Raw genomic sequence first — 12849 nt, forward strand, 5'->3', positions numbered from 1 at the left:
TATTGCTTGTATTGTGCAGGACAAGGAACATCTTGCAAACTTGTTAAGAGCAGAGATAAGTAAACATGTTGATGCCAAGCAGTATCGTCACCAAACTGATGGTCTTCAGGCTATGTTGGAAGCACTCACACAGAGCAAAGAGTTGGTTGCTCAAGAATTACGCTCTGAGCAGGTGATAAGTGCCAAGGTGAGTGTTGCTCCATACATTAGTCTATTTGATACCATTAATTTCTTCAGCTGAACCCTGTATTTTATTTTATTTTTGTGAGATAAGTCTTTGATGTACAGCAGACCTGTTTTGTTAGACCTTGTGTTTTCATGAAGATTTCTATTAATATGCTGAGGACACTTGTGAAGATGGCAGTTCATGAAGATGCAGAGATTCTCATTGTATTTTTGTTTTCATGTTTGTCCTCATCTCTTCTTGTTGCTCCTTCATATGCTGACCTGTCATTGTGTTTATCCTGTTACGTGTTCCTATTCAGGTTTCTGTCTTACTAATGTAATAAAAATGAAGGGCTGATTGCAGAAATGGTATGTAGACAATGTCTGCGGTTAAACAATGCCTAAGTACGAGGTGCATTCAAGTTCTAAGGCCTCCAATTTTTTTTCTAACTAACTACTCACCCGAAAACGATGAAACTGGCGTTACTTCTCGACGTGATCGCCCTGCAGACGTACAAATTTTTCACAATGTCGATTCCATGATTCCATGGCAGCGGCGAAGGCTTCTTTAGGAGTCTGTTTTGACCACTGGAAATCGCTGAGGCAATAGCAGCACTGCTGGTGAATGTGCGGCCACGGAGAGTGTCTTTCATTGTTGGAAAAAGCCAAAAGTCACTAGGAGCCAGGTCAGGTGAGTGAGTAGGGAGCATGATTAATCACTTCAAAGTTGTTTTCACGAAGAAACGTTTGCGTAACATCCGTCAGCATTCGTGGCACCCACCTGGATGACACTTTTCGCATTTTCAGGTCGTCATGCAGGATTGTGTGCACAGAACCCACGGAAATGCCAACACTGGAGGCGATCTGTTCAACAGTCATTCGGCGATCCCCCAAAACAATTCTCTCCACTTTCTCGATCATGTCGTCAGACCGGCTTGTGCGAGCCCGAGGTTGTTTCGGCTTGTTGTCACACGATGTTCTGCCTTCATTAAACTGTCGCACCCACGAACGCACCTTCGACACATCCATAACTCCATCACCACATGTCTCCTTCAACTGTCGATGAATTTCAATTGGTGTCACACCACGCAAATTCAAAAAACGAATGATTGCACGCTGTTCAAGTAAGGAAAACGTCGCCATTTTAAGTATCTAAAACAGTTCTCATTCTCGCGGCTGGCGCTAAAATTCCATCTGTCGTATAGTGCTGCCATCTCTGTGACGTTTTGACAATGAACGCGGGCTCATTTTAAAACAATGCACATGTTTCTATTTCTTTCCAATCTGGAGAAAAAAAACCGGAGGCCTTAGAACTTGAATGCACATTGTATGGCTGCTGCATTGCAGAGACGTTATTTATCACTTAGACACTGTCTAAAACCAATGTTCAACCGGTCATGTTTAAGCACTGCCGAGAGCACTGTTTAACCTCAAATGAGAGGAGTGAATCACAGAGGTTATGTACCATGAAACATGTCATTTGTATTATTATGTTGAGACGATTCCAGGAAGAAAGGTTAGTCCGATGGCCTCTCTGTGGGTCGCCCGCTGCTAAATCGCAACAATTCGTTTGACATGTACGGGGAGATAGATCTTAATATAAGGTTTCGCTTTTCGAGAGACTTGTTTCTTGAGACTGACAAAGGGATAGTCCAGTAATTGTCAACTTGAATACAATTCTTGGCAACCGATATATTTTATTATATACATGGGGTAATTTCCATGGAATTATAGGGTACTTCGACCAATCGTCAGAGGGCTGTCACATACATCAACTGGGAGGGATTCACTTATATTGTTACTGCCAAGTAAACACACATAATAGTGAATACTAAAAAGTAGGTTACATGATTTTTTTAATGTATATAATCATATAAGTTTTCGGCAACTATCCGATAGGAAAAGACAAATGGTGGTGATTGTTTAAAAGAGGATTGGGAAAGAAGAGCCATGGCCATAATAACAGCCCTAGTGTTTGCCTGCTGTAAAAATAGGGAAACTACAGAAAACAATCTTCAGGGCTGCTGAAGATGCGTTTCGTGGCTACGATCTCCAGAATGCAAGCTACATCTATATGGCTCGTACAACACACTCGGTTACACTTACTATTGCTTCATCTTCCCTTCGTCGAAGCTACCGCATTTATGAGTAGATTACACTCACTATAACAACGCTATAATCAAAGCTACACTTCCCCGTACGGTGGTATGTCGCTTTAGTGTCGATATTATATTTAATTTCCACCAAAAGCGATACTCTTCTTTGTGGACAAGTCATGCTCATGCTTAGCCATATTTGAGTAATGTGTAGGAAGACACGCAGCTGACTGGCGTTCGGCGCACGCACTGACAAATTTCATTGGTTGCTACAAGCAAAGAGTGACATGAAGATACCTCTATCACCATTTTCAAACCGATATTGAAACTTTAAGTAATGTCTAGTTAAACATTGACTGAACATTGTTTATGCAATGGAAGATCGTGCTCGATTTAGACATTGTTTAGGTAGATGTTGTCTAAGGCTTAAATCTAGTCATCGTTTCTGCAGTTGACCCATAATGTCTGCCCATACAATGCCGGTTTGTACTAGCCATATACCGTACGTCTCCTTGGTAGGGATGCATAGCTACTTAGAAGTAGAACACCAATAAACCAATCAATATCTTCACTGGATAAAGTGAAAGAGTGGGCATTCTTTGATCTAGCATGCACAACACTGTTTTTAACAAAATGCTCTGTGATACCAGCATTCATAAATAGTTCAAAAAGTCCACAGCATCACTTTCCTCCATTAGTGCATGATCTGTTCTCAGCAGTGGAACCCATTCAGTGATAGGAACATTGAATTTCTCACTATGAGTCCACTCGGAGGTCATTCTCATACTTTTCTGTCTCAGAACAGAACTCTTTCTTGAAGTACTATCCAATATAGTCAGTCCTAAATCTAGCTGGTCACTGGCTATTGCAGCTTCAACACCACAGTGTGATGTATCAGACTCACTGTGATCACCTTCACACCTATTTGTTACTATATTACCCATCACGTAGGCTATACATTAAAAAGCAAATATCGCCACACTATTCTCTTTTTTAATGGCTCATCACTGCTGCCAACTTGGTACATATTGAAAATTTGCTTCCATTCCAACTGAACTGATCATATAGAGGAGGTAATGTTGCTTTCCTTTTCAGAGGAGTTCTTGCAGATTTTTCTTGATTCTTATACATCCTAATTGCATTCTGTACATACAATTGGACGAAATAAGACCATATTATTAAAATGCGTTCGTCATTTAACACCAACTACATTATTAAATGCATTATTCGAACATGCCACGGTTCTGCTTACCTGATATTACCCAAACAGATTTTTTAATCTGCAGGAAAAGAAAATATGCCTTACTTATACCCGTAAATGTAACACTAGTGATTTTCATAATATGGCAGTGGCAATACGTAAATCTTGCAAGTCACAAAAAATAGAAAGTGACTATATAGTGCCAACGTTCAAAGTTAACAGTAACTGTAGGACGACAGCAACTAGGGTCCCTAAACTTTATGTTTAGTGACACTGAATCAAATCCAACAGTTAGAAAATAGCTATAAATCACTCCCTTCAGTATTAATGGGGGGGGGGGGGGGGGGGAAGAGTAAGGTTGTACCCTTAGTGTATAAGCTTACATGGCAGGGAGTATAAATGAGCACCAAGCAAGTGACCGTGCAGTTAGGGGCATGCAGTTGTGAGCTTGCATTCAGGAGATAGTGGGTTCGAACTCCATTGTCGACAGCTCTGAAGATGGTTTTCTGTGGTTTCCCATTTTCACACCAGGCAAATATATCTTAATACAGGCACGGTTGTTACCTTCTCAGCCCTATCCCATCGTTGCTGTAAGATCTGTCTGAGTCAGTGCGACTTAAAACAAATAGCAAAAATTAATTAAAATGCTCAAAGACTTCACTTCACATCCAAACAAGTGCCAGAGGGGTTAGTTTTTTCTGCATGATAATGCATATACCTGTTAACAAATTCGTGTGACTGCTTTCAAACATCCTCAGTATACTTAAAACTTCTTGCTGCCTGATCTCTTTCAGGTTCATTGGCCACAAAATTTTATGACAGGTTGGCAAAAATGTGTTTCGACTCAAGGTGACTAGTTTGAAGGAAATGTCATGTAAATGGATGTGAAGTGTTTTTTTTTTTTTTTAATCAATAAACTAATTCCACTGTCTTTCAGAAGTTACTGAGTGCAGTAAAATGAACCTAATACAACAAGGAACTGCGGGAAGTATTGAACTATCTCACTAATATCACATGCAAGTAAAATATTATTGCATATCCTAAATGAATGTTTGAAACCTTACATTAGATACCAGCTCCCGTCAGAACAGGCTTTGTCAAGGGAATAGGAACTAGAGAACAGGTTCTAAATATACGTCAGTTGGTTGAAAAGGCACATGAATTCAACATTCCTTTGTTTCTGTGCCTCATTGACTACCAAAAGGCCTTTGATTGTGTTTTGTGGCCGAAGTGTTCTAGAGGAAATGGGAATTCCATCTCATCTCATTTCACTTATAAAAGGCTTATACGATAACAACTTGGCCAAAGTCAGAGTTGATGGTGATATATCATCAAGTTTCAAAGTCTCCAAAGGTGTGAGACAAGGATGCATCCTATCACCTCAGTTGTTTAACATCTATGGTGAATATGTCATGAGGCATGCCCTCAACAGTTGGGAAGGAGGATTTTCGATTGGTGGGAAAAGAATTAATAACCTCTGTTTTGCAGACGTGCCACACTTGTAGCCAGCAGTGTACAGGAGCTTGTCGAGATAATGGATCATGTACAACAGGAAAGTCACAAACTTGGCATGGAAATTAATTGGAGCAAGACAAAACTAATGATTATCAACAAAGGTGCAGAGATTCAGCTGCCACAGTACCTCAACAATCTCCAAAGAGTCTGTCAGTTTCCTTATCTTGGTTCAATAATCAAGGATAAAAGTAGCTGCGAAAAAGCAATCAAACGTCGCATTATTGTAGGACGTACAGCTATGGCAAAATTAAAGATGACCTGGAAAGATCGAGCAATATCTATGAATACAAAGAAAAGATTAGTCCATTCGCTTGTGTTGTCGATCTTCCTGTATGGATGCGAAACTTGGACTATAAAAGCTAAAGACACGAACCGAATCAACGCCTTTGAAATGTGGTGTTGGAGAAGGACAGCCAGGTGAACAAATGATTCTGTCATCCGGGAAATTGGAATACAAGAAAGTTTATGCCAAGTTGTGTACCAGAGAATCCTGCAATTATTTGGTCACATCATGAGAAGAGAGGATGGCAACCTGGAAAAATTAATTGTCCAAAGAAAAGTTTCTGGCACAAGGACATGAGGACGGATCGCAAAAAGATGGGTTGATCAAGTAAGAAGTAAGAGAGATCATGGACTTACCATGGAGAGTTACTGTCCGGAAAACGCAAGTACGTACAGAATGGTATCAGCGTATAAAAGAAACAACAGAGTCCTTGGGTCACGATACTCGGTCGTGAGTGGAACAACTGGAGAGAGAGAGACACACACCTGTTTTATAATAACTTCTTCCGTAAGGAGGCTACCACAAGGACAAAGTATAATGAACACAGGGTTATGTATTAAAAGAGTGATTAAAAACACGAATGGAAAAGGTAAAAGAACAATTGATTTTATTGGAGAAGAAGGATATGTAGAAGAAGAAGAAGATGTTAATGCCGACTTTACCTAAATTGGTGTGCCCAATAACATTCAACCAGCCATCCTGCAAGTCTTGCTCACCATCCTGCATTTCTGGCAATTACAACAAAATATTTATAACAAATATGAAATTTGCACTGTATAAATTTCATTCCGTATTGACGGTTTTTCATTTTATGTTGTAATTGAAATATGAAATTGTCAAGAGCACTAAAACTGAGAGCATAAAATATGAATGTGATTCTACTTTATAACATGTTTTGGAGTTACATTCATTTGAAAATTATCTTCCTATTATTTATATGACAAACTTAGATTTTTTAAAAATAAAAAATTCTATTTGTTCGGGGCATCGACCCATATGGATCTTTTGCACCTACTGGCACCATATTATATAAACCTGCATGTAATTGGAATGGTGGTAGTGTGGAATGTTGTGTGTGAGGAAAGGACGTTACAAACGCCCAGTTCCCAGACTAGGGATATTAATCATTGAAATTAAAAAACCCTGACCTGGCCGGGAATCGAACCTGGGGCCGCCGGGTGACAGGCGGACACATTTCCCCCTACACCGCGGGGCCGGACAACCACAACTCTTAGATGTACTAATTTAAAGTAGAAAAAGTGGAACATTAAAAAAAAAAAATTAATGATTATGATTGCTGTCTTAATAAGGGATCAAACATTGAGTTTTTTGGAGCATGAGAAAAAAGATAAGGTATTTCTTGTGCCATTTATGTTTACACTTGTATTCTTCCAAATTACACTGAACTTTCAGTAGTGTTTTCACAGATTCTTTTGAAAACTGATACTTATCATCAGTCCACTGTGTTGTTGTTAGGAAACATGCTCTCTCTAGTTTTGCATTGTTATGGCAGAAGGTGGTGTTCTTTTCCCTTAGAGTGAAGTCCAATATTATCAGAAAGTACAGGGTGGGCAAAATAAAACTGGCCCGGAAAATATTTACAATAAACTGATGCAGGATTGACCCTTGTTAATGATCATCACAGAAGATGCTGGAAATGACCTCATTTGAAGAAATGAAGAACTGAGAATCCAAAAGTTCTGACTCCACTTCACTCAGAAACCACTGACAGAACTCAACGCGCAAAGGTTCACCTGGATGCCTTAACGCATGCACAAGAGTAAATTTGTAAGGGTACAGATGCAGGTCCTTTTTGATAATGTTTCAGCATGACGATCTGTTAATTTCCACTTGAAGAGATAAACAGTGTTGAGATTTTGTCAGACTTCTTTCCAGGCTTTCCTTCACTCAAGCATTGTTTTCAGGTGTTCAAACTCTTTTCGGATAGTCACGGTTTTTATTTGCTACTGAGCCCATTTTTGCACCATTTTGCCACTGAGTTTTGCATTGCAAACTTTGCTGGAGGATTTGCCAAAACACCTCCAGTCTTAAACTCTTGCGTACCTGGCGAGTTGGCCGTGCGGTTAGGGGCGTGCAGCTGTGAGCTTGTATCTGGGAGATAGTGGGTTCGAACCCCACTGTTGGCAGCCCTGAGGATGGTTTTCTGTGGTTTCCCATTTTCACACCAGGCAAATGCTGGGGCTGTACCTTAATTAAGGCCACACCCACTTCCCACTCCTAGCCCTTTCCTATCCCACCGTCACCATAAGACCTATCTGTGTCGGTGCGACGTCAAGCAACTAGGAAACGAAACCTCTTGCGCAAACAGTTCTGCACAGGTTTTTCCACGAATCATGCTTATCGTAACACTCGACATACTATTTTATCGTTAGCTCTATTTTTATTGCAATCAACTGGTCACTGAACATGTCTGCTCCTCTCACTCACACATAATGACATAATGGGCAGTTCTCCTGTTCATTTGCAAGGGTCAATTTCGCATCACTCTTATACATATTTTCTGAGCCAGTTTTATTTTGCCCACCTGCTACTAGGGAGGTCAGTCATGGTGAATTAACTCCCCTGCCGTTATTGACTGCTTCCAGTTATGATTTTGGCAGATACAAGCCATCACTGTCCATGCTGTATCAGGTCAACAAACTCTCCAGAACAGAAATCTTTATCTGATCTTCAGGGTTTTTAGGGTGTGAAAACTGTCAGTAACTGACTTATCAAACTTAAAGAGGTTATAGGCCTACTTTGTTTACATTTTCACTCCACATTTTGCTATGTACCAGGATGGTGTACACTTTTTCTTTCATAGCTGGACACACAATGGTCAGAGTTTAGCTTCAACACTAAACAGCAAGCATTATTACTTCAATTAGTGGTTATCAGTCATAATCAAAAGTTTAATAATAATAATGTTATTGGTTTTACGTCCCACTAACTACTTTTTCGGTTTTCGGAGACGCCGATGTGCCGGTATTTTGTCCCGCAGAAGTTCTTTTTACGTGCCAGTAAATCTACCGACACGGGGCTGACGTATTTGAGCACCTCCAAATACCACCGGACTGAGCCAGGATTGAAACTGCCAAGTTGGGGTCAGAAGGCCAGCGCCTCAACCGTCCGAGCCACTCAGCCCGGCAATCAAAAGTTTATGACTATTTATGGCTAGCCTAGGTTCACCACAATAAGTCTTAATAACACTCAGATCTGTTGACTACATTGTTCCTGACTTCAAAATGGAGTGGCAACAATGATAGAAACAAGGAATTTTTTAAAATGGAAATTATTTACTGCCATATACGATGCTCTAGCAGTGTTTGGACTTATATTTCTCAACTAATAAATCATCACATGCTAGAAATACATCCATGTCTTGTCTGGTAAACATTAACGACAGCTTTACAGTTCCTTATGTTGCTGCTAGATGGGACCTTTGACCGTAACCAAATAGAATAGGAACTCTTATTTTGAAGAGTAGCGAGCGTGTGTTCCGCATGCTGGGTTTTCCCATTCATTCATACAGTGGCATCACGGTGCCTTGATTCTGTGAGCAGAAGTGCAATAGAAACTCTGGTATACAGAATATAAGGGAAGGCCTATGAGAATGGGCAGAGTCTGCTCAGCAAATTAATTAAAATAGAGTGGAAAACAAATTGAGGAAAGGGACACATTGGTATTTTGAAAGCTGCCATATGCCTTTCTGTTTCAAACTTTATTTATCAAACGAAGTCAGATTTTTCTTTTTATTGGGACTGTAGAAAAGAAAACTTTCACCAGTTTTTTTTTTCTTTTTCTTTTCAGCATATTCATACTAATGTAACAATTTTACGCGTGAATATGGAAAAAGTAACAATTCATATACATAATTTGAAATAAATGGAGGGAAAAAGTGAAAAGCTTAAGAATGATTAATATATTGACCCCATTCATATTTCAGTATTTAAAATAACAGAACCAAATGAAATCATTGCTGAGACAGATAATTATAGTTTTAGATACAAAGAGAATAATTATTCATTTAACCCAGAAAGTCCCGAAGTTATCTAGCCTCAAAATATCGCTAAAATGTTCAATTATTGTTTATTTTGAAATGTAGCTCCTCACACAGGTAGCAAAAAGAAGGGCATATGCCGTAAAATATGGCCAGTTCTACATGCGAGAGACAGTTTACACTCATGACATCAACAGGGTGTAGGAAGAGTGGTAGAAGAATATTAATACTGTAATTTATATTAGAAAATTGTTTGTATTCATGAGATAAAATTCATCTTTACCTTATTTTATTCATCTGTTGCAGTTGCGCCAAGATTTGGACCAAGCCAAAAATCAGATTGAAGGGCTTCAGAAGCAAATTGCTGGTAAGAAGAGCATGAATAGCATATCTATATATTTAAAATGCTAGGCTGATTTTTGGGACCGTGAGTTTGAGAGAACAGCTGAATCAATTGATATCTTAAAGCATTCTGACAAAAGCTCTTTGCTTGTAGATTTGCAATGCCGTTAAAAACAAAAGTTTCTTGCCATATATTTTTAAATTATTAAAGAAGAATGTAGCATTCTGATTGGCCAGAGTGCTCACCAGTACTTCAAGGCTGCCTGAACTGTTCGCATGCACAGTCAGAAATCTTCTTGGTTAACTGTACTTTGGCTTCTTCAGCCTGTGTTGTAGCGAGTCGCTTGGCTGAGTAGAAGGTATTCAGCACAATTTTATTGTCTCTTCTATAGTTCTCTTTATATTTGCTAGCGTGCTTGAAGTGATTTTGATAAATTTAAACATTTCCTTTTCCATGTCATCTTTCACTATATTTGTTAGCTTGAGTGATTTTGGAGAAATTTTTTTCTTCATGTTGTATTTTTAATACTGAGGCTGTTAACTTATTCCATTCCAGTAGTTAGCTAAGTGAATCGATTCTCTGTGTTGTACTAATGTGCTAATTTTCAATTTTGATTTGTCCGACATGGTACTCGTAACAAACCAGGAACAACTTTCATTTATTAGTGAAATCATCGTGTTCCAACAAAACAACACAAATGCATGAATACATTTTTCATCAATGGCCTCGGGAGCACTAAAAAAAAATCATTTACGATATAAAGTAAGAAAGTACTTCAATTTAGGGCTTCATATTATATCAGTAACTTGGGCAGGAATAGCCACTGTTTTGCTGCCTAGCAGTTGAACAGTGCTTATTACATTCAAAATTCCTCTAAATTTAAGTGAGAGTTTGGTGTCTGGATTAAAATAAAATTCCAAAGCAGCTGTCTATAGTAGATTAGCATGGCTCAATATGGGATAAAGCCCCAATGGCAAAATGTCACTCATTAATGTGTGTGAATCCTCTTCAAAAATACATCACAGGTAGAGGTGGTTCTTTTTCTTTCTGAGATTTGTTGATTTAAAAATCAAAATGTGATGTTTCGTGTTTTTATTATTTTCTCAGAAAAAAAAAAAATGTTAAAATTTGGGAAGTGACCAGGTTTGTACAATAAGTGCATTTTAAAATGTATAAAATTATTAAATATAAAGTAAAAAACAAGATAGCAGGTGAACCATTAAATGTGGCTATGGAAGAATTAGAAAACACTTATAAGGGAGGCACATTTTAATTTTACATTCACTCCCATGTAGCATTTTGAAACATATTTTAAATGAAAAACAAGTTACCTTTCTCAGTTAATCTTCTTGGCGCTGCTGGTTCTTGGTGGCAGTCAGGTAAATGCTGTGAGCCTCTAGAAACTGTTTGAGACTTGCTCCTCTTAAAAAATGGGGCATTCTTCTTAAATTGGAGCAGTTCTGTAGGAGATATGTTCTTAGGTGCATGCCGAGGATCGAACAATGGCCCGATGGCTTCTACAGCCTTCCTGACGGGATCCGTGACCCTTAATGCCCTGAGTTTTACTGGTGTTAACTGGGCAACATACTGAGCTTGGACTGAACCATTAAATCTGTTTCAAGTTCTGGAGGATCGTCTGGTTGAATACTGCACCATTACCTAATAGCTTGAGCTTTACCTCACGGTCATCTATCTTCCCAGCCAGTACATGAATTACTGGGTACACAGTTCCCTCCAAGAAATTAAGTAAGTCCATAAGAGAGGCACCAACAAGGGAAGCATACACTGCTTGTAATTTTTTTAATTTTCATTGTTGAAGTCGATGCTTGTTAGAAAAATGTGACCCCAGAATTTGAATCTTTCAGCGTTCTGAATAATGCTACCGGATCTTCCACATGTGTGGCTACATACATTGCAGCATTAAAGCAGGAATTCCGTCTTGTACACACAGGTATTGGGAAAGAGAGAATTTCATCCTCATGTTTCTCTCTTGGAAATGCAGTGTAGTTGCTTTTTCGCGTTTTAAAAGAAGTATTATTTGTCCTTACTATACATGTTCAATTCGGTCAGCTCGTTTTCAGATATGCAGCCGACAAGGTTGACTTTATGAGCCCAGGATTGGACATGACCTACTTCTTCAGTTAGTCCTTGAAGAGTAGTTACACATTTTGTCATGTAGTGTGCATATCCATAACTACTGCCACTACATACTCCCATTCAATTTCGTGGGAATTCAGTGTTTCTAAATAGCATTGGCAGAGTTTTGTGCTATTGGCAGAATCTAGAACAACAGAGGCAGCCACACGGGTGCTCATTTCAGCTGATGTTACAAATGGACGAAATTATTTTGTCACAAAGCAGAAACATGTCTTTGCTTTTTTAGCTCTTTTTTCCCTTCCTTCTTTCACCGATCGTGGGGATGTATTTCTGATGGATGTGGTTTGCTGATGGTAAATCTCTACTTCCGCGAACATATTAAGCCAAGTACAGATACGGTAGCAGGATTGTCTAGTTTCTCTACTGGTATGTTAGCTATAAGGAACGAAGTAGTTGTGTCTAAAATAAACTTCTTTTGAATCCCTCACTCAACTAGCATTTGATAATGTATCTTTCAATGTGGCCACTCTAGGAATACCAACTTCAAGACACGAAGTTTCTCAGCGTTTTAAATGCTTTACATTGTTCGTCTAAAGCATCTTTCATGCAATAATCTGACATTCACTATATTTGCACATAAGAATGCTACAGGGAATTATAAATGCTTCATTCTTATATTCTTTAAGTTTGTCCGTGGCAGAAACTACTACCTTCGGCATTTTAAAATCCCATGCCCAGTAACAAACACCATTATCACACGGTTGATTGTAGGCACAGTTCACTAGTTTGTAAAGTCGTAATCACATGCAAAATGTATTTCTGAATTCCTTTCTTAATAATTAAATTATGTCATGTCTTATCTCTCCTTACTGCTAAGTTTGGAACTACCACGATGAATACGTGGCCGCCAACTGATTACGCAAATTCACCTATAACGCACAGTTTGCGCAATTTTTATTAAATTATGTAGAATTCTCTACCACGAATCACACTCGCTACCAATGTAGTTCCCAGTTTGCACAACAATCCCGTAACTTTTTAGAGGTAGTCGGTCAAACGATTCATGCCACGAGATAACAGCTGTTCACCACCAGCCACACTGCAAGTATCCAAGACCAATTCCAATACTCCAGTCGCTGTGTAATAAGA

General features: G+C 38.9%; 1 protein-coding gene across 3 annotated transcripts in view; it reads left to right on the forward strand.

Moving 5' to 3' along the window:
• LOC136874115 (tax1-binding protein 1 homolog) overlaps positions 1-12849 on the forward strand; it is a 228603-nt gene that overhangs the window by 76712 nt on the left and 139042 nt on the right. For all 3 annotated transcript variants that reach the window (XM_068227663.1, XM_067147670.2, XM_067147671.2), the window contains exons 6-7: positions 20-187; positions 9567-9627. In XM_068227663.1, the coding sequence (XP_068083764.1) occupies positions 20-187; positions 9567-9627 (229 nt within the window). The remainder of the gene's footprint in view (positions 1-19; positions 188-9566; positions 9628-12849) is intronic.

The sequence above is a fragment of the Anabrus simplex genome, chromosome 5 (genome assembly GCF_040414725.1).
Source record: "Anabrus simplex isolate iqAnaSimp1 chromosome 5, ASM4041472v1, whole genome shotgun sequence".
In the NCBI taxonomy this organism is placed as follows: Eukaryota; Metazoa; Arthropoda; class Insecta; order Orthoptera; family Tettigoniidae; genus Anabrus; species Anabrus simplex.